Raw genomic sequence first — 23255 nt, forward strand, 5'->3', positions numbered from 1 at the left:
TTCTCCTTCAGCCTTCAAGAAATGGGAACAAGGTCATAGCAAAAAGTAGTAGAAGATTAATTTGATCTTACCTCTGATAAATTATGAGACTTAGCCTGTTGGAGAGAAAACATTATCTGGTGAGTATGTCTGTCCCAGTGTACCTCAAAGGGGTTGAGGTATAGAGCCTTGTAATGAGACCACATATTCCCCATGAAATTAGAATTTACACATTCATTACTGGAGGATTTTATTTTTGCACGGAGACCTTTTCTGATTAAGAAAAGCACAGTTAAAATGTGGACGGTGTCATTCCAATGGTAGCCTGAAGAATACTGCAATTCTTAGTGCTTTCTTGTTACTCCAAAATGTACGAAGAGTATACAATGGGTTGTATCTTCTAAAACAAAACGTTGTTGTTATCCTGTAATGGTACTAAGATACAGCCCATAATGTTGTAGTGATTGTGCGTTCCCAGTAGGTGACTGCATTCTCATATTAACAATGCTATGATATTCATGCTGAAACAAGGATCACAAGACCAAGGCAACAGTAATAGTGGAAATCAATGACAAGAACATAGCTCCTGATCAGCTTTGGTGGTGTTTACAGCTGTGTGTGTGTGTGTGTGTGTGTGTGTGCGTGCGTGCGTTCGTGTGTGTGCGTGCGTGCGTGCGCGTGTGTTTGCATGTGTTTACAACATCACAACATCACTCTGAACTCAGAACACATTGAAACAGCCTGAGGTTATCCAAGTTATAATTGAACATGTGGGTTATTCTTCCCAGGGATTCTTCTACACGTGTTGTGCTGTAATAAGACTACTGTAGAGGATTTGATAATCAATACTGTAGATATTCAAAACTGTAGATAATCAATACTCTAGATAATCAAAACTGTTGATAATCAATACTGTTGATAATCAAGACTTTTCATTAGATTGTTGAGTTGGATGTTTTTCCAGAGATTGTCTTGCTAGTAGCCATGCACAGTGGTAAGACAGATAGCATTTGCAGTGGTAAGACAAACAGCATTTGCTGTGTTAAGACAGATCGCACTTGCAGTGGTAAGACAGATAGCATTTGTAGTGGTAAGACAGATAGCATTTGCAGTGTTAAGACAGATAGCATTTGCAGTGTTAAGACAGATAGCATTTGCAGTGTTAAGACAGATAGCATTTGCAGTGGTAAGACAGATAGCATTTGCAGTGTTAAGACATAGCATTTGTAGTGGTAAGACAGATAGCATTAGCAGTGTTAAGACATAGCATTTGTAGTGTTAAGACAGATAGAATTTGCAGTGGTAAGACAGATAGCATTTGCAGTGGTAAGACAGATGGCATTTGCAGTGTTAAGACATAGCATGTGCAGTGGTAAGACAGATAGCATTTGCAGTGGTAAGACAGATAGCATTTGCAGTGTTAAGACAGATAGCATTTGCAGTGTTAAGACAGATAGCATTTGCAGTGTTAAGACAGATAGCATTTGTAGTGGTAAGACAGATAGCATTAGCAGTGTTAAGACATAGCATTTGTAGTGTTAAGACAGATAGCATTTGTAGTGGTAAGACAGATGGCATTTGCAGTGTTAAGACATAGCATGTGCAGTGGTAAGACAGATAGCATTTGCAGTGGTAAGACAGATAGCATTTGCAGTGGTAAGACAGATAGCATTTGCAGTGGTAAGACAGATAGCATTTGCAGTGGTAAGACAGATAGCATTTGTAGTGGTAAGACAGATAGCATTTGCAGTGGTAAGACAGATAGTATTTGCAGTGCTAAGAGAGATAGCATTTGCAGTGTTAAGACAGATAGCATTTGCAGTCTTAAGACAGATAGCATTTGCAGTGCTAAGAGAGATAGCATTTGAAAAACAGAGTAAAGCTTGTGGGAGGACATATCCATTCATATAGGACTTGTCTCAAATGCATGGCATCATATTCCCTAGTAAAACTGTAGTGCACTACTTTTGACCAGGACTCTGGTTTAAAGTAGTGCACTACATATGGAATAGGGTGCCGGTTGGGACGAACACATTTAAGTTCTGTACAACCAGCAGCATTCCTTGTGGGTGTCGTACGTGACTATTCCAAGGTCTTCCTTCAGATGCTCTTTTACAACATGGCCTCATTCGAATGATGTCAAAATAGTGACGTTCAACCATTGTGGGTATACTGTATGCTGCAGGGTGGAAAAGTCAAACATCATTTTGAGTGATTCAATTGAGTGAACCTTTGGATGAATCCTTGAATAAAGGAAAATATATGAGTTCTTGATACCAACTATGCGTCTTCATGTTTTTGACAAACACAACACAATAATACATTCTACCTGTGGCGTAAATCCTACTTTGACCAAACTGGAAAATCAATTTCCATAATTTCCCTAGATACTAAAACGAATACAAGGAAAAACATACGAGTAATTGATACCCAACTATGCTGTACATCATCAGTTTTTTATATTACAAATGAAACGTAATACATCATAATGCCTGTTAGTGATAACTGGAGTGTGATCCTAACACTGTGAAATCCATTTCAAAAATTCAATTAAAATAAAAAAACAGATGGAGGTAACGCAGATAAACTAATAGTGTGTTTATGAGTGTCACCCTGCACCCTGTGTTCCATTTGAATGAGAAAATGCGCTTCGAAAAATAGATAAGCATACAAACAACATAACAAATGGTGACCCCAAATGGCACCCTATGCCCTACTTAGTGCACTACTTTTCACCAGGGATCCCAGTCAAATGTAGACCACTATGTAGGGAATAGGGTGCCATTTGTGACAGAGACCACCCGATCTGTTCGAGGAGTCCCAGTAACAATACTACAAGTAGCACTTATTAGGAGTAGGGAGTTAATCTGTACCTCCTCTTACTTGCTCTCTCTGTCGAACTTGTGAAGCAAAGATGGTCGACTGCAGATTCTCCAAGAGCAGATAAGGGTCAAACAGTTTAAACTCTCTCAGCAGCAGCAACGGAGTATATTCATTCAGATAGCAACGGTTGAACTTAAAACTACATTCTGGGGCAGTATTCACAAAGCGTCTCATAGCAAGGGTGCTGATCTAGGATGAGGGCCCTTGTGTTCATGTACTCATACTATCAGGAAGAGTAGCTGCTGCATAAGCAACATCTAATTGTGCTACTGATGAACTCACTTTTGTGACATCTGCTGATGTAAAAAGGGCTTTATAAATTCATTTGATTGATTGAATTGAATTCGTTATGATCTAAAAATGGCAAAACTGATCCTAGATGAGGACTCCAACTCATAGACAGTTTTTTAAATACCAGCCCTGTACTATAACTCCGAGACGGTTTGAGAATATAGACCCTGATGTGGTGGAACTTACTGTTTGGATCGACGTTTTCACAAAGTTCCGTCTTAGCCTCTCCATTGGGCCTGTCACTGGTCTTGTGTGAGAGGCGTGTGGTCAGGGACGCGGCCGTCACCACCGCCTTGAAGCTCCTCTTCCTCTTCTGGACATTAAGCTCCGGGTGGAAGATGATAACATAGACTTTAGGAATGTAGAGCATCCCCAAAGCCACCGAGGCACTGAGATTCATAGAGATACAGAGGGTGGTGGTCTGGATGTACAGCTGGAGAACGAGAGAAACAGAGAGAAACAGAGAGAAACAGAGAGAAACAGAGAGAGAGAGTGACAGTTGTGTTATCAAAGGCACTGAGATTCATAGAGATACAGAGGGTGGTGGTCTGGATGTACAGCTGGAGAATGAGAGAAAGGGAGAAAGAGAGAGATACACAGAGAGAGGGAAAGAAAGAGAGACAGAGAGAGACATTTTGACTTTTTGTCTTTCTTTAATGATACATCCTAATTTCATTAAAACTTCACTGTGCTGCATACTTACCTTGCCCTCTACACCACAATACAAAACAAAACAACACCACACATCACAATAACAAAAAACCTTTACAACCGTATATCCAACCCATCTTCCCCACCTGTATTGACCTTCCCCCGACACACCATATCTCCTGAAACATCTCCACAGTTTTGATCATTTTATAGAACTCAAATTCCACCCTATGGCGTGCAGAGACCATCCCAATAATAGTAAAGGGTCTGTTATCCCCCCACCTTTGACCCTGTTCCTCCTGATTAGTAAATAGCCAACTTTGGGTGAGCTAACAGAACATTGACAACACATATTTGGCCTTTTCCTTTTTAGAATACCTGTACCACATTTATAAATATCCCAACTGTAAAAACCACCCCCAACCTGTCACACAGACATGCCAACAAAGACATTAATGGCATTAACCTGGCACACACAGAAAACACATGAATCACAGTTTCACTCATGACACAGAAAGGACTCCCCTGTCCGACTCCCGCGTCAACCCGTGCCAATCAGCTGTTAGTGGCTATGGCTCCATGTAGAACCATCTACTGGAGGTCCCGTGACCTCTTTGGTACTGGGGGTTTGTAGAGCCCCCTCCATCTAAAACCCACCATACTCTCCGCCCCACATACCCCCTGCCACTGATGTGTTCCTAATGTTCCTCACCTTAATGCAGAGGTTGTAGAAGGCTTTACCTCCCACCCCCTCAAACTCCTCCATGCTCAGAGTGCTACAATCTAACAAGTCCTCCAGACCCACTTGCCAGTCCCCAGTCTCTGCCGTCACCTGCAGTGGTGGAAATATTTGTGGCCCCTTCCCCTTTGGCCGCTCAAACACACCCCTTACCGGCTCAGACAGTGCCTCATGGACCTCCTCCAGGAACCTCTCCAGCAGCCTAAGAAATGTTAATCCTGTTTGTTGTGCCAGGGCTTCCGGGGTTTTCCACCCATCCTCCCCCTACACTCACAGGTCACCCAGCCTTAGTAAACCTGCTGTCATCAGTCGCCTCTGCAGGCTGAGCGACTGAACCGATCTCAAAAGGATGGCTGGGTTATGGAAGATTGGATCTTCCCACACTCATACACACAGCCCAGGCTCCACACCCCCTTTTCATGTGGGCCTTACAGCCGCTAGGCGCTCTCCAGCCTCATGAGGAACAGCTACCGGTCCAACCCTAATCCGCCAGTTCTCCTCAGCAGCTCGCATGTTGATTCCCTCCAGCCGACATCAGTATGGTACAGCAGTATCTGCACCACCTTGGGGGAGCAGGTAGCCTAGTGGTTAGAGTGTTGGACTAGTAGAAGATTGCAAGATCGAATCCCCAAGCTGAGAAGTTAAAAATCTGCTGTTCTGCCCATGAACAAGGCAGTTAACCTGTTAGGGCTAGGGGGCAGTATTGACACGGCCGGATAAAAAACATACCCGATTTAATCTGGTTACTACTCCTGCCCAGTAACTAGAATATGCATATAATTATTGGCTTTGGATAGAAAACACCCTAAAGTTTCTAAAACTGTTTGAATGGTGTCTGTGAGTATAACAGAACTCAAATGGCAGGCCAAAACCTGAGAAGATTCCATGCAGGAAGTGGCCTGTCTCACAAGTTGTGTTTCATCTTGGCTATTTTTATTGAAGACTGAGGATCTTTGCTGTAACGTGACACTTCCTACGGCTCCCATAGGCTCTCAGAGCCCGGGAAAAAGCTAAACGATATCGAGGCAGCCTCTGGCTGAAACACATTATCGCTTTTGGCAAGTGGCCGATCAGAGTACTATGGGCTTAGGCGCGTGCCCGAGTTGACCGAATCCTTTATTTTCTTTCGTCTGTTTACCTAAACGCAGATTCCCGGTCGGAATATTATCGCTTTTTTATGAGAAAAATGGCATAAAAATTGATTTTAAACAGCGGTTGACATGCTTCGAAGTACGGTAATGGAATATTTAGAATTTTTTGTCACGAATTGCGCCATGCTCGTCACCCTTATTTACCCTTTCGGATAGTGTCTTGAACGCACAAACAAAACGCCGCTGTTTGGATATAACTATGGATTATTTTGAACCAAACCAACATTTGTTATTGAAGTAGAAGTCCTGGGAGTGCATTCTGACGAAGACAGCAAAGGTAATAACATTTTTCTTATAGTAAATCTGACTTTGGTGAGTGCTAAACTTGCTGGGTGTCTAAATAGCTAGCCCTGTGATGCCGGGCTATCTACTGAGAATATTGCAAAATGTGCTTTCACCGAAAAGCTATTTTAAAATCGGACATATCGAGTGCATAGAGGAGTTCTGTATCTATAATTCTTAAAATGATTGTTATGCTTTTTGTGAACGTTTATCATGAGTAATTTAGTAAATTCACCGGCAGTGTTCGGTGGGAATGCTAGTCACATGCTAGTCACATGCTAATGTAAAAAGCTGGTTTTTGATATAAATATGAACTTGATTGAACAAAACATGCATGTATTGTATAACATAATGTCCTAGGGTTGTCATCTGATGAAGATCATCAAAGGTTAGTGTTGCATTTAGCTGTGGTTTGGGTTTATGTGACATTATATGCTAGCTTGAAATATGGATGTCTGATTATTTCTGGCTGGGTACTCTGCTGACATAATCTAATGTTTTGCTTTCGTTGTAAAGCCTTTTTGAAATCGGACAGTGTGGTTAGATTAACGAGAGTCTTGTCTTTAAAATGGTGTAAAATAGTCATATGTTTGAGAAATTGAAGTAATAGCATTTCTAAGGTATTTGAATATGGCGCCACGGGATTACACTGGCTGTTGAGTAGGTGGGACGCAAGCATCCCACCTAGCCCATAGTGGTTAATAACTGACTTGCCTGGTTAAATAAAGGAAAAATAAAAACTTTTGTCGGAATGCAGCCAACCTGCTCTCCAGTTCCACAATGCCCTGTCCTCCATTGTGGACAGACATATACAACACTGATGGCCCGACATGAAAAAATCCACCAGCTTGCGTTACTGGTCTGCAAGCAACGCAGACCAGCATCACTGGGGGGTTGAGGACAGCCAATTTATGCCACAGGGAGGATGCTGCCAGGTTGTTGATTATCATCACCTACCCTCTATATAACACATGGGACAGGAGCCACCTCCACTTGGCCAGTCTTAACACCGCTGCCTGTGACAGCCCCTCCCAGTCCTTCCTGACCCACCTCTCCGAGCCCAGGTACACCCCGAAAATGTTAAGCCCTCCACAACCCCACTGCAAACCCCCTGGAAGCAGAGGGGGGGGGGGGGAACCTATCCCTCCATGCCCCACATAACAGAGCTTTGCTTTAGCCCAGTTCACCCCCATGCCTGTCCAGCACACTCCCTGCAGTTTCCTGCGTAGCAGGCCCAAAAAAAGGCATAATGGCTAGTGTATATAACTGCCCCGATAGAGGGCATCCTTGTCTAATGCCCTGCATCACCCAGACTGGCCTACTGGGCCCCCCTCCCACCTTGACAATACATACCTACATACATGTATGCCCCAGCATACAACATCTTCCCACAGGCCAAAAACCTTTCCCCAAACCCAAACACAGACATTATATTAAACAGATACTAATGGTCTTCACACTCTATCAAACACCTTCTCTTGTTCTAAAGAGACCAGTCCAAAGTTCACATTACAAACTCTTGATTAAGAACAACAAGCGTCCCAGTACACAATATGTCAGAGCCTTGTGTACTATAGAGTTCAGATGTGACTTCAGATGTGAATTATTCCCCAGAATATTTTATAAAACTCCCCTGGGAGTCCATCAACCCCCGGTGCACGGCCGGGGGACATCTTGGTTGCGGCCTCTGCCAGTTCATGGGACAACAAGGGAAGTCCATATCATCCCTCTGTGCCAGAGAGAGCTTAGGGAGTTCTGCAAACAAAACCTGAGCACACATAGGATCACACAGTTCTGCACTATAAAACACAGTATAAAACGCATCTCCCCCACCACAGAGGTCACCCACCCAGCCGACAACCGTAGACAATGTATACCCTTGGCTTCACCGCTCTATCTTTCCAAACCAAAGAAGAAGGAGCTCGGGGCATCCATCTCCTTGAGCATTGAGAACCTAGCTCTTGCAAGTGCTCCCTTCGCTTTAACCTGGAAAAAACTGACCAAGTCCCTATGTGATTCAGCTAAATTAGCCTGGAGGCCTTCATTGCCTTGCCCCACCAGCTCTACCTACACCTCACTGATACTATGCTCGAGTTCCCCCAATACTCTCCTGGCCTCTGAGGATGAGAGAGTTGTTGACAGAAAAGCCAAATTTGGACTTTTCCCACATCCCACCATTGACTCATACTCCTCTCTTCGCTGCGCCCGCCTTTCCCAAAAAGTATTGAAACCTGAGCAAAAAGTGGCATCTTATAAGAGCATTACATTAAACTTCCAATAGGATGCCTGCCGAGGCCCTGGTGAAATAGACATGGTTATGTGGTGATCCAAAAAACCCACCGGGAGAATGGTAGCACCCAACAACCTATTGCTCTGATTCCTGGACATGTAAAACTGATCGAGTCGGGCTGCACTCACCCTAGCCCCAAAGACTTTCACCCATGTACACTGTCTTGTGTTGGGATGTCTAGTTCTCCAAACATCCACTAGGTCAAACTGATTAATGATGTCCCTTACCACCCCCACTGAGCCTGAATGAGGCTCTTCCCCATTTCTGTCTTTTGTAAAATCCGTTGTACAGTTCCAGTCCCTGCCGACCACCAGCGTCTCCTCAGGCGCTACCTGTGAGAGTTCCTGTCTAAGACACCCAAACAGAAGCCCCCTCTCTCTCCCTGTGTTAGGCGCATACATATTTATAAGGACAAAACCCCTGTCGTTCATTTCTGCTTTTACTACAAGAAGTCTACTTCTGCACTCCTCCTTTGAGGAGCAAATGTTTACGGCCAGACCCAGATCAAAAAGCACTGTCACCCCTGCACTAACATTTGTTCCATGGCTCAGCACACTTGCCCCTTTCCACCAGAGCTCCCAATCGACTTCATTTACCTCATCAATATGCGTCTCCAGCAGAAACAACACCTGTATTTTTTGGTTTATATATTCACCCAACAGACACTTCTTTCCTGCATCTCTGGCACCATTTATATTAAGTGAGCCTACCCGGAGAGTCTCCATAAGAAGTGGGAGAAAAGCCAGCAAAGAAAGAAACCAATAGCAAAGCTCAAAAAGCGCCAGTGCCAGAAAAAAACTATTAATCTAAACAGCGTCTGAAGGTAGACCCATATGCACCGTTATGACCCACTTCCTCAACCTAAAACGTTTCCTGGGTGAGAGGACACCATCCCCATAATTCTTCATAGCGTGTTGTATTGATCTTACAAACTTTCCTGGATCGCAAAAAAAGCTTCAAGATTAACCTTCTTTTTCCCTTTAGTCTCATTCAGGAACCTTAACAATACTTTGACCTCTCTGCCTGACTGGCTGTCAGCTCTGTACCCATTGAGGAGGAGTCTGAAAAGAAAGCCTCTTCATCATCCTCTTCCTCAGACTTACCTTCCTCCTCCTCGTCTCCATCTCCCATCCTGACCACCTGCCTTTTCTCTCCAGCCTCATCTACACCACCACCGCACCTCTCTGACTCAGAGGGGTTGGGTTAAATGCAGAAGACACATTTCAGTTGAATGCATTCAGTTGTACAACTGATGAGGGTTCCCCTTTCCCATCTCTAGCATGACTAGGCCCAGCCTCATCTACACCACCGCCTATAGCATGACTAGGCCCAGCCTCATCTACACCACCATCTATAGCCTGACTAGGCCCAGCCTCAGCTAAACCACCATCTCTAGCCTGACTAGACCCAGCCTCAGCTACACCACCATCTATAGCATGACCAGACCCAGCTTCATCTACACCACCATCCATAGCATGACTAGACCCAGCCTCATCTACACCACCATCTATAGCATGACTAGACCCAGCCTCTGCAGCCGGCGTCTCATGGCCCCCTCACATTGACCTCAATTTCCCCCACTGGCGCTTGTACCCTCAACTTTAAGGGGCTTCCAAGTGGCGCAGCTGTCTAAGGCACTCCGTCTCAGTGCAAGAGGTGTCCTTGGTTTGAGTCCATGAAGCATCACATCCGTCCGTGATTGAGAGTCCCATAGGGCGGCGCACAATTTGCCCAGCGTCACCGGGGTAGGCTGTCATTGTAAAGAAGAATTTGTTCTTAACTGACTTTCCTGGTTAAAAAATATATATATAAATGACAGCCTTTATGTGGGCACGCTAAGTTCTTATGCCCCAACACTCAAAGCACTGCAGACTATCTGTGCAGCCAAACCCTGCGTAGAGCCCCTCCCCATGCCTCACTTTAAAATGCACAATGAATTGTTTCTCATTGTTTTTCAGAAACATGAACACTTGCCTCCGGAAAGAAACAAAATGCTTAACGGCATCTGCCTGAAATCCTGCCCACAGTACAGGAAAACCGCTAGAAAACTTACCAAAACCTCTCATCTTTTTCCTGATTTGATCATCCGTAATAAACAGAGGCAGATTTGCAACTACCACCACTGTCGAAGGAGTCGAAAGAGGAGAAATCGGGACCAACACATCCCTTAGAAATATTCCACTTTGTTCATTCAGGAGGCGGAATGTATAAATTCAGCTCCTACCTGTTCGCCGACCGCGAACAGAACCACCTTAACTCCATTCTCAGGAACACACCTGAATCTATGCCGTGACGACAACGTCTCCTCTGTGCTAGGTTGCGAAGCCATCTTGCACACCACACCGTTCAAACCCCAGGAAACTAAAAGTCTGTTCTCTTCCTCCCTAACTTTCAACAAAAACAGTGGGTACCGCAAAACTAACAGTGCGTTAACACTCCACCATAAAAAAAAACATTGAATATAAGTTAGGACAGAGCCCTCCACAGAGCCTCTGAACTAAAAAACACTCCCAGCATGCAGAGAAAGAGAGAGAGAGAGAGAGAGAGAGAGAGAGAGAGAGAGAGACTTGTTTCTGTAGTGAAACAGGAATGACTTGGCCAGTGATCTAACTCCAATCTCAGGGTGGACATTAACCACAAGGCCACTAAATTGGTCTGCATGGAGGTGGTGGACCCATGGTGGAATTACAATTACAGCAGCAAACATTCCAAATCAAGAAATTCCAATTGTATGTGTGTGATTACTACACAGCGATAAGTGTGGGATGGTGGTGGTGGTTGGTATTTGTATAGGTATTTATTATGGATCCCCATTAGCTGCTGCCAAAGCAGAAGCTACTCTTCTTGGGGTCCAGCAAAATTAAGGCAGTTTATACAATTTTAAAACATTACAATACATTCACAGATTTCACAACACAATGTGCCCTAAGGCCACCACTACCACATATTTACAGTACTAAATCCATGTGTATGTATAGTGTGTGTGTGTTGTGTGTGTGTGTGTGTGTGTGTGTGTGTGTGTGTGTGTGTGTGTGTGTGTGTGTGTGTGTGTGTGTGTGTGTGTGTGTGTGTGTGTGTGTGTGTGTGTGTGTGTGTGCCAATGTTTGTGTTGCTTCACAGTCCCCGCTGTTCCATAAGGTGTTTTTTTAATCTGTTTTTTTTAAATCAAATTTTACTGCTGCATCAGTTACTTGATGTGGAATAGAGTTCCATGTAGTCATGGCACTATGTAGTACTGTGTGCCTCCCATAGTCTGTTCTGGACTTGGGGACTGCGAAGAGACCTCTTGTGGCATGTCTAGCTTCATTTCTCTATAAATGTTTAATGTGCTGTGTCTGCTGCAGCCAGAGTTGGGGAGTAACAGATGACATTTAAAGTAACCTACCCAACCCAGGCTGCAGCATACAGTCACGGCCAGCAGAACAGCAGTATTAGTCATGACCCAAGCTTGCAGCCCTACTGGCTCCCTGCCGTGTCAAAGCTGAATGTATAAGCAGATTGACCAGGTCGATTATAGGATTTCTAGGGGTTGGTCTCAGGTTCACCGTCTGCAATCCCAAATAGCACCCTATTCCCTAAATAGTGCACTACTTTTGACCAGAGCCTTATGGGCCTACAGGTCTCTGGTCTAAAGTATTCCACTTTTTAAGGATAGGGGTGTCATTTGGGACGTAACCTATGCCTCAAATACATTTTTTGTCTCCTAGCATCTCACGGCTCCACAATCCCAGAGCACGAATGGCGCAAGAAGTCACAAGTTGAATCACACCGAGAGGACGTGCAAAGATGTGGAAATTGGAGGCCAGATGGTGTATCATCAAAGTATTAACTCTGTGGAGACATGTACAGTCTAACTGTCACTTTAGTTTGTCCGAGTGCAAATCAATGGGGAGATGACAAGAGGAAGCATTGAGGTGATCTGTAAACTGAAGACACAAGAGAGAGAATGGTGTTCCGACCTATTAATGCCATACATGAAATATACACTGCCTACAACGGTATATAGAAAACATAAAAGTACAGACTTGCTCATGTACAGGTATAGTGTACACTACATCTTATTGGCATTATTGTTATCTCTATGGTAACCGTTTACAATCAAAACCACTGAAGAAACAATGTCATGTTTATGTGGACATAGCAACATTATCTTCATAATCCATAAATGAACAATAAAATAAGAAACCAGCTCTCTGTTCCATATTTCGAACTGAAATACTATGTGAGATAAATGTCCGGGAAAGTTATAAATCTGTCTGACGAGCAGTGATAAGATGATACTTGAGATTGCACGTTGTGTGAGAACTTGCCAGACGGAGACTTTTAGCTTTTAATTGGGTATGATCTTATCGTAGCACTCCATCTTTAAATCAAGTGTGTTTTCTACTTTCATGTTAACAGAACAGGTCTTAACCAGATTGGGCAGCTACAGTGTAAGAATGATCTGAGGCATCTTTTAATAGTGTTTAGTATTGAAAACCATTGTTAGTGTTTTGTGTTTAATTCATATGATTGGATGCCGGTTTGGCATAACAATGAGATTGGATGCTGGCTCTGCATAACAATGAGATTGGATGCTGGCTTGGCATAATAATGAGATTGGACGCCGGCTTGGCATAACAATGAGATTGGATGCTTGCTCTGCATAACAATGAGATTGGATGCTGGCTTGGCATAACAATGAGATTGGATGCTGGCTCTGCATAACAATGAGATTGGATGCCGGCTTGGCATAACAATGAGATTGGATGCTTGCGCTGCATAACAATGAGATTGGATGCTGGCTTGGCATAACAATGAGATTGGATGCTGGCTCTGCATAACAATGAGATTGGATGCCGGCTTGGCATAACAATGAGATTGGATGCTGGCTCGGCATAACAATGAGATTGGATGCTGGCTTGGCATAATAATGAGATTGGAAGCCAGCTTGGCATAACAATGAGATTGGATGCTTTCTCTGCATAACGATGAGATTGGATGCTGGCTTGGCCTAACAATGAGATTGGATGCTGGCTTGGCATAACAATGAGATTGGATGCTGGCTTGGCATAACAATGAGATTGGATGCTGGCTTGGCATAACAGATCAGAGGAGTTGATGCAACAGCAGACAGAGATTATTGGCCAGTCTACAAGATTGTGTACATGGTACTGCAGTTATTTAGCTACCTTTAAATTGAAGTCCTATCTCTTGATTCACACTTAAATCTGTAAACATGCTACCAACACTTTGAACTGAATAGACACTACCAACACTTTGAATAGTATTGCACTCACAACTTCCTGTTACATCAAATGGCACACTCATTCCGTGTTTCGAGTTATCTCAAAATATCACACTTGTTAACTTGTTGGTTCAGAGGTGAGTAAGTGTGGAAAGCGATTGGATGGAAATATATTCAGTAGTTCACCAATGTTAGGCCAGTTTGTTCTTCTGACGTCGTGGAAGGGTTTCATGTGTACTGATTAAAACATTTACTTGTTTGAAGAGAGTTGTGTTTGTTGTTGTTTTCTCTGTGGGGTATTGGGTTGTATATGTGTGTGTGTGGGGGGGGGGGGGGGGGGGGTGAGCATGCATGAGTGTGTGCAGGTGGTAAATACTGGAACGTTAATTAGACTTTCTACAGGGCATGTCAACAGACACACAACTCATTACAGGTTTTTGGAGCAGAGACAAGCTTCAACCAAAGTCAGCTTCAAGGTTTACAATTAATTACACCGTCATTTTAATTTCCCAAAGAATGATGGGTTTGAGGTGATATGTAACATTTGTTTATTGTCCGATAAGCATATAGTTGTTGTTATAATCTATTGTTCCATCTTTGGAATTGTGTCTACAGCGTAATTGTTATTTCAAATGTGAATAGAAAACATTTCATTCAGAACGTGGTTGGGTCATATTTCTTTGCATACTTTACCCTGAAGCTTGCATCGATGCATTCTTCAAAATATGTATAAACGGAGTACGCATTAGAGAAGTGCCCTCCGTGCTCAGTTTGGCAAACTTTGATTTGGACTCATACTCCGGCCCTCCCGTGCTACAATTTGCGTGCTCGGAGCTTGGTAGTGCGCATTTTGAGAAACACCCATAGTCTCTAATAATGATTGTGGATGTACTGTAAAGAGTGATAGAAAATAGGCTTGAATTATGGAATTCAATGCAGTTAGATGTAGAGATGATTCATCTATACTGGCTGTTCCTGCCTCATGTCATGTAGGATGCTGTTAACTTGCCTATGGTGCTGTTAGCTAACATGTTTGTAAATCAAACGCTGATTATCAATAATATCAGTTTACACATCTGAATTATGGAGCTACATGCAGGGATTTCAATATACCATATTGCATACAAGATGTTATTTAATACAGATTACTTGTTAGATATTACTGCATGGTCGGAACTAGAAGCACAAGCATTTCGCTACACTCACATTAACATCTGCTAACCATGTGTATGTGACCGTAAAATTTGATTTGATTTTATCATCTAAATTGGGGCGTCTGCTGCATCATCAATCCATATCCTGTTAGTTACATCATCAATCCATATCCTGTTAGTTACATCATCAATCCATATCCTGTTAGTTACATCATCAATCCATATCCTGTTAGTTACATCATCAATCCATATCCTGTTAGTTACATTAACCCATATCCTGTTAGTTACATCATCAATCCATATCCTGTTAGTTACATCATCAATCCATATCCTGTTAGTTACACATCAATCCATATCCTGTTAGTTACATCATTAACCCATATCCTGTTAGTTACATCATCAATCCATATCCTGTTAGTTACATCAACCCGTATCCTGTTAGTTACATCATCAATCCATATCCTGTTAGTTACACATCAACCCATATCCTGTTAGTTACACATCAATCCAGATCCTGTTAGTTACAACTTGTACAGTGCTGTACTTGTTTGTGACACAAACTGGGATGTCAACTCTTATTCAGAAAATATGAACAAGATTAGTGAAGTGATTAACTATGACAACATTGTATCAGTTTAGGAGATATGTGCTTGGTCATCAATCCATATCTTAGACAGTTGTTACAATGTGTACATTAGCAGTCTGTGACACTTGATCACACACACACACACACACACACACACACACACACACACACACACACACACACACACACACACACACACACACACGATCTCACCTTTCAGTGTATGATGTACTGTTTAGACAAGGTACAGTACAATGTGGCACACTTTGGTGATATTTCTTTTTGTTCTAAATATGTTATGTGTTTTGTGTGTTTTACACAAGCTGTCTTTATTTTGTTTCTAAGTATGAACATATTGTAACAATCTGTCTTTATTTTGTTTCTAAGTATGAACATATTGTAACAATCTGTCCCCGTTTTGTTCGAAAAAAAGTGAACATGTTGTATATAGACTTTCCGTTATTTTGTTTTTGTTCTGTCCAAATATGTCCATATGATATAATAATTCAACTATGTACTGAGGTTCCTAATATGGTCTAGACATATGGTATATTCAGGTACATTGGGGTTCCTAATATGTCTATATGGTATATTCAGATACATTGGGGTTCCCAATATGTCTATACTGTATATTCAGGTACATTGGGGTTCCTAATATGTCCATATGGTATATTCAGGTACATTGGGGTTCCTAATATGTCTATATGGTATATTCAGATACATTGGGGTTCCTAATATGTCTATACGGTATATTCAGGTACATTGGGGTTCCTAATATGTCCATATGGTATATTCAGGTACATTGGGGTTCCTATGCATTGGGTTACTTAATGTGTACTTATGTCCATATAGCATAATTCAACAATATTTTGGGGTTCTTAATGTGTACATACTGTCTGTTACATAAGCTTTCTTTCTTTAACCGTGTAAGATGGTGCCGGAGCAGAAGGCAGACTATTGTGTTTTTGTTAATTTATCTGCCTTGTTTGAAACAAATTTTCTTACCATTTTTGAACATAATCTTGCCGCTACCGTCTCTTATGACCGAAAATAACTTCTAGACATCAGGACTGCGATTACTCACCACGGACTGGCAGAATCCTTTTTCTTCTTTCACAACTCTGACGAGCCCGAGGCGGAGGATATACGGCTCCCTCGGGAACAGGCCCTGACTCCAGTGATCTGCGTGAAGAGGAGGCGGAGAAAGAGAGGCCGGAGGGCAGGCTGCCTTCTGAGGAGCCCAACGAATAAATCCCCACTCCCCTCCATTCTGCTAGCAAACATGCAATATTTGGACGATAAAATGGACGAGTTATTTGGAAGATTAAACTACCAACGGGACATTGAAAACTGTAACATCTTATGCTTCACGAAGTCGTGGCCGAACGACGACAATATCAACATACAGCTGGCTGGTTATACGATGTACCGGCAGGATAGAACAGCGGCGTCTGGTAAGACAAGGGGCGGTGGTATATGTATTATTGTAAACAACAGCTGGTGCAGACCACATTACCAATCGAGTATTCATCTATATTCTTTGTAGCTGTACATACCACCACAGTCAGGGGCTGGCACTAAGATAGCATTGAATGAACTGTATTCTGCCACAAGCAAACAAGAAAATGCTCACCCAGAGGTGGCGCTCCTAGTAGCCGGGGACTTTAATGCAGGGAAAGTTAAATCAGTTTAACCACATTTCTATCAGCATGTTAAATATGCAACCAGAGGGAAAAGAACTCTGGACCACCTAAACTCCACACACAGAGATGCATACAAATTCTCCCTCACCCTCCATTTGGCATATCTGGCCATAATTCCAACCTCTTGATTCCTGCTTACAAGAAAAAATTAAAGCAGGAAGCACCAGAGACTAGATCAATAAAAAAGTGGTCAGACAGAGCAGATGCTAAGCTACAGGACTGTTTTGCTAGCACAGACTGGAATATGTTTCGGGATTCCTCCGATGGCATTGAGAAGTATACCACATCTGTCACTGGCTTCATCAATAAGTGCATTGATGACGTCATCACCACAGTGACCGTACGTACATACCCCTACCAGAAGCAATGGATTACAGGCAGCATCCGCACTGAGCTAAAGGCTCAGCTAAAGCTGCCACTTTCAAGGAGCGGGACTCTAACCCGGAAGCTTATAAGAAATCCTTCTATGCCCTCCGATGAACCATCAAACATGCAAAGCTTCAATACAGTATTAACCTGTTATGGCTAGGGGGCAGTATTTTCACGGCTGGATAAAAAACGTACCCGATTTAATCTGGTTACTACTCCTGCCCAGTAACTAGAATATGCATAGAATTATTGGCTTTGGATAGAAAACACTCCAAAGTTTCTAAAACTGTTTGAATGGTGTCTGTGAGTATAACAGAACTCAAATGGCAGGTCAAAACCTGAGAGATTTCTTTACAGGAAGTGGCCTGTCTGACCATTTCTTGAACTTCTTTGCCATCTCTATCTTTTACAAAGGATCTCTGCTCTAACGTGACACTTCCTACGTCTTCCATGGGCGCTCAGAGCCCGGGAAAAAACAGAATGTCGTCATCCCAGCCCCAGGCTGAAACACATTATCGCCTTTCTCAAGTGGCCGATAAAGGGACTGTGGGCTTAGGCGCGTGCCCTGGCCGCCCCCGTCTTTGTGATTTTTCCTCTGTTTGCCGAAAAGGAGATTCCTGGTCGGAATATTATCGTTTTTTTACGAGATAAATTGCATAAAAATTGATTTTAAACAGCGGTTGACATGCATTGAAGTACGGTAATGGAATATTTAGAATTTTTTTGTCACGAATTGCGCCATGCGCACGACCCTTCTTTACCATTCGGATAGTGTCTGGGATGCACGAACAAAACGCCGCTATTTGGATATAACGATGGATTATTTTGGACCAAACCAACATTTGTTATTGAAGTTGCAGTCCTGGGAGTGCATTCTGACGAAGACAACAAAAGGTAATCAAACTTTTATAATAGTAAATCTGATATTGGTGAGTGCTAAACTTGCCGGGTGTCTAAATAGCTAGCCCGTAATGCCTGGGCTATGTACTTAGAATATTGCAAAATGTGCTTTCACCAAAAAGCTATTTTAAAATCGGACATATCGAGTGCATAGAGGAGTTCTGTATCTATAATTCTTAAAATAATTGTTATGCTTTTTGTGAACGTTTATCGTGAGTAATTTAGTAAATTGTTAGCAAATTCCCCGGAAGTTTGCGGGGGGTATGCTAGTTCTGAACGTCACATGCTAATGTAAAAAGCTGTTTTTGGATATAAATATGAACTTGATTGAACAAAACATGCATGTATTGTATAACATAATGTCCTAGGTGTGTCATCTGATGAAGATCATCAAAGGTTAGTGCTGCATTTAGCTGTCTTCTGGGTTTTTGTGACATTATATGCTAGCTTGAAAAATGGGTGTCTGATTATTTCTGGCTTGGTACTCTGCTGACATAATCTAATGTTTTGCTTTCGCTGTAAAGCCTTTTTGAAATCGGACAGTGTGGTTAGATAAAGGAGAGTCTTGTCTTTAAAATGCTTTGAAATAGTCATATGTTTGAAAAATTGAAGTTTTTGTATTTTTGAGGAATTTGTAATTCGCGCCACGCCTATCATTGGATATTGGAGCAGGTGTTCTGCTAGCGGAACGTCTAGATGTAAGAGGCTAAGATCGAGTCGTACTACACCGTCTCTGATGCTCATCGAATGTGGCAGGGCCTGCAAATCATTACAGACTCAATGGGAAGCACAGCCTAGAGCTGCCCAGTGACACGAACCTACCAGACGAGCTAAACTACTTCTATGCTCGCTTCGAGGCAAATAACACTGAAACATGCATGGGAGCACCAGCTGTACCGGAAGGCTGTGTGATCATGCTCTCCGCAGACGATGTGAATAAGATCTTTAGACAGGTCAACATTCACAAGACCGCTGGGCCAGAAGGATTACCAGGACGTGTACTGCGAGCATGCGCTGACCAACTGATATTTTCAACCTCTCCCTGTCTGAGTCTATAATACCAACATGTTTTAACCTCTTGACGTTACCCTAGGATAGGGGGCGCCACAGCGAATTTGGGGAAAAATTCGTGCCCATTTTCAACGGCCTACTAATCAGACTCAGAAGCTAGGATATGCATATAATTAATACCTGTGGATAGAAATACCCTAAAGTTTCTAGAACTGTTTGAATGGTGTCTGTGAGTATAACAGAACTCATATGGCAGTCAAAACCCCGAGACCGATTGAAACAGGAAGTGGAATTCTGAATTGTGGACTCAACTTCACGTCGTTGCCTATTATTCACACCGTGAACTATCGTTATTTGAGCACTTCCTATTGCTTCCACAAGATGTCGCCAGTCTTTACAAAGTGTTTTGAGCCTTCTACTGTCGAAACTCAGTCAATGAGACGCGTTGGAAATTGGTCACAGGGGGAGGGCCATTATGACGCCGGCGGACCTGTCTACCCCCACCTTTGGAAACGTTTTGAAACACATTGAAATCGTCCCCCTCGAATCTTATTGGCTCTCTTGTTGAAACAGGCCCTGAAGATTTATGTTATACAACGTTTGACATGTTTGAACGAACCTAAATGGGAAAAAATAGCTTTTCCGACACGGCTGTCCCGCGGCCGGCAGAGCTTTTGGATACTGCCTTGAGACGCGCTAACAACAGCATGCTAATGGAACATAAAGGATGGACTTTTACGACCGAAAATACATCTGTTGTGGACCTGGGATTCCTGGAAGTGCATTCTGATGAAGACAACTAAAGGTAAGGGATTATTGACAATATTATACAACATTAGATGTGATCTGCGATTGTTCCAAGATGGCGCCGAGCTGTTTTTACTAGGTCATTTTCTGAGTATCGCATCCCCTTTTATCGCTAAGTGTGATTACCCAGTAAAGTTATTTTTAAATCTGGTATGACAGGTGCTTTCAAGAGATATTCATCTATAAATCTTAGAATGACAATATTACATTTTAAACATGTTTTCGAATAGTAATTCAGTAAAATGTAGCACTGTTTCATCGGATGCTTTTGACGGGAAAATAGTTAGTCAACGTCAGACACCGATGTAAAATGCTGTTTTCATATATAAATATGAACTTTATTGAACAAAAGAATGCATGCATTGTGTAACATGATGTCCTAGGTGTGTCATCTGATGAAGTTTGTAAAAGGTTAGTGCTGCATTTAGCTGTTTTTGGTTATTTGTGATGCAAGTGGTTGGTCGGAAAATGGCTACGTTGCTGCTTTTTACGATGGACTCCTCTAACATAATCTAATGATTTGCTTTTCCTGTAAAACCTTTTTGAAATCGGACGACGTGGGTCGATTCAGGAGAGGTGTATCTATAAAACGAGAATTTTTTAAAAACATTTTTTTTTCAAATTATTAAATTTTGTTATGCTAATGGCGATATGATTTTTCGCTGGATTTTGATCCCGCTGACGGGATGAGACGCTGAAGAGGTTTTAAGCAGACCACCATAGTGCCTGTGCCCAAGAACACTAAGGTAACCTGCCTAAATGATTACCGACCCGTAGCACTCACGTCTGTAGCCATGAAGTGCTTTGAAAGGCTGGTCATGGCTCACATCAACACCATCATCCCAGAAACCCTAGACCTACTCCAATTTGCATACCGCCCTAACAGATCCACAGATGATGCAGTCTCTATTGCACTCCACACTGCCCTTTCCCACCTGGATAAAAGGAACACCTATGTGAGAATGCTATTCAATGACTACAGCTCAGCAATCAACACCATAGTGCCTTCAAATCTCATCAATAAGCTAAGGACCCTGGGACTAAACACCTCCCTCTGCAACTGGATCCTGGACTTCCTGACGGGCCACCCCCAGGTGATAAGGGTGGGTAACAACACATCCGCCACGCTGATCCTCAACACAGGGGCCCCTCAGTAGTGCGTACTCGGGCCCCTCAGGGGTGCATGCTCAGCACCCTCCTGTACTCCCTGTTCACTTATGACTGCACGGCCAGGCATGACTCCAACACCATCATTACATTTTCCGATGACACAACAGTGGTAGGCCTGATCACCAACAACAATGAGAAAGCCTATAGGGAGGAGGTCAGACACCTGGCCTGTGGTGCCAGGACAACAACCTCTCCATCAACATGATCAAGACAAAGAGATGATTGTGGACTACAGGAAAAAGAGGACAGAGCACGCCCCCATTCTCATCGACGGGTCTGCAGTGGAGCAGTTTGAGAGCTTCAAGTTCCTTTGTGTCCACATCACCAATAAACTAGCATGGTCCAAGCACATCATGACAGTCGTGAAGCGGGCACGACAAAACCTATTCCCCCTCAGGAGACTAAAAAGATTTGGCACTGGTCCTCAGATCCTCAAAAGTTTCCACAGCTTCACCATCGAGAATATCCTGACTGGTTGCATCACTGCCTGGTATGTCAACTGCTCGGCCTCTGACCGCAAGGCATTACTGTCACGACTTCCGCCGAAGTCGGTTCCTCGTTCGGGCGACGTTCGGCGGTCGACGTCACCGGTCTTCTAGCCATCGCCGCTCCACTGTTCATTGTTCCATTTGTTTTGTCTTGTTTCCCCGCACACCTGGTTTACATTCCCTAATCACACTACATATATATTCCCTCTGTTGCCCCCCATGTCTTTGTGTGGAATTGTTTTTGTTACATGTTTCGTGTTACACGCCAGGCTGGTTTTCCCCGGGTACCCTGTTGTACCCGAGAGTGTTTAATTGTTTAACTTATGCATTATTGTGACTGTTGTCGCGCTTTGCACTTTTGCCATTTGGCTGGAGGTTTTTGACACAGTTGCGTCTGTCTGTTGTTACTTCTGCCAATTAAAGTGTGCGCCTGATTACAACTCTCCGCTCTCCTGCACCTGACTTCTTACCAGTAGCGCACAACCTGACAATTACAGTGGGTAGTGCGAACAGCCCAGTACATCCCTGGGGCCAAGCTTCCTGCCATCCAGGACCTATATACCAGGTGGTGTCAGAGGAAGGCCCTAAAATTGTCAAGGACTCCAACCACGCTATTCATAGACTTCTCTCTACTACCACACAGCAAGCGGTACTGGAGCGCCAAGTCTAGGTCCAAGAGGCTTCTAAACAGCTTCTACCCCCAAGCCATAAAAGTCCTGAAGATCTAGTCAAATGGATACCCAGACTACTCGCATTGCCCCTCCACCCTCCCCGCTCCACACCACTGCCACTCTCTGTTATCATCTATGCATAGTCACTTTAGTTAACTCTACCTACATGTACATACTACCTCAACTAACCGGTGACCCCGCACATTGACTCTGTACCACCCCCCCGTATATATTGTTATTTTCTACTGCTGCTCTTTAATTTCATGTTACTTTTATCTATTATTCTTATCCTTATTTTTTGAAACTGCACTGTCAGTTAGGGGCTCGTAAGTAAGTAAGTATTTCACTGTAAAGTCTACACCTGTTGTATTCGGCACATGTGACTAATACAATTTGATTTGATTTGATTTGCTTTGGTGTTGTTGTAATGTGCACAATACACTAGGTAAGATTTTTCTGAATAGTACATATCATAAATAAAGCTGTCGTGTGTGTTTGTGTGTGCGTGTGTGCGTGTGTGTGTGCGTGTGTGTGTGTGTGTGCGCGTGCCCTGCGTGCAGTGGGCTCCTTCAGCTGTATATTGAATCAGGGTACAACCTCAGGACAGGAGTGTGAACTACCTGGTAAAGCCTGTGCTTTAGGTCTCTGCCTCAGGACAGGGTTATGAACTGAGCTAGTATGCCCAGATAGTTTTCCAGGTCTGCGTGTGTGTGTGTTCTAAATATGTACATATAGTACATAAAGCCCTCTTCCTGTTGACACATGAAAAACAGGAAGTCCTCCTGGACCTTTCCACATCCTCTCTTTCTCTCATCAGATGAATGAATCTCTTATTAATAACTGTGCAGCCCCCTGGGTAAAACTCAATCTGAGGAGGTTAGATACACATTCACAGCAAACAAC

At 43.1% G+C, this 23255-nt stretch overlaps 1 protein-coding gene across 1 annotated transcript in view; it reads right to left on the reverse strand.

The window, feature by feature from the left end:
• The window catches only part of grm7 (glutamate metabotropic receptor 7), a 358641-nt gene that overhangs the window by 18978 nt on the left and 316408 nt on the right, over nt 1-23255 (reverse strand). Inside the window, exon 10 of the mRNA XM_045705724.2 lies at nt 3340-3586. Within this exon, the coding sequence (XP_045561680.1) occupies nt 3340-3586 (247 nt within the window). The remainder of the gene's footprint in view (nt 1-3339; nt 3587-23255) is intronic.

The sequence above is a fragment of the Salmo salar genome, chromosome 22 (assembly GCF_965601325.2).
Source record: "Salmo salar chromosome 22, fSalSal1, whole genome shotgun sequence".
NCBI lineage: Eukaryota > Metazoa > Chordata > Actinopteri > Salmoniformes > Salmonidae > Salmo > Salmo salar.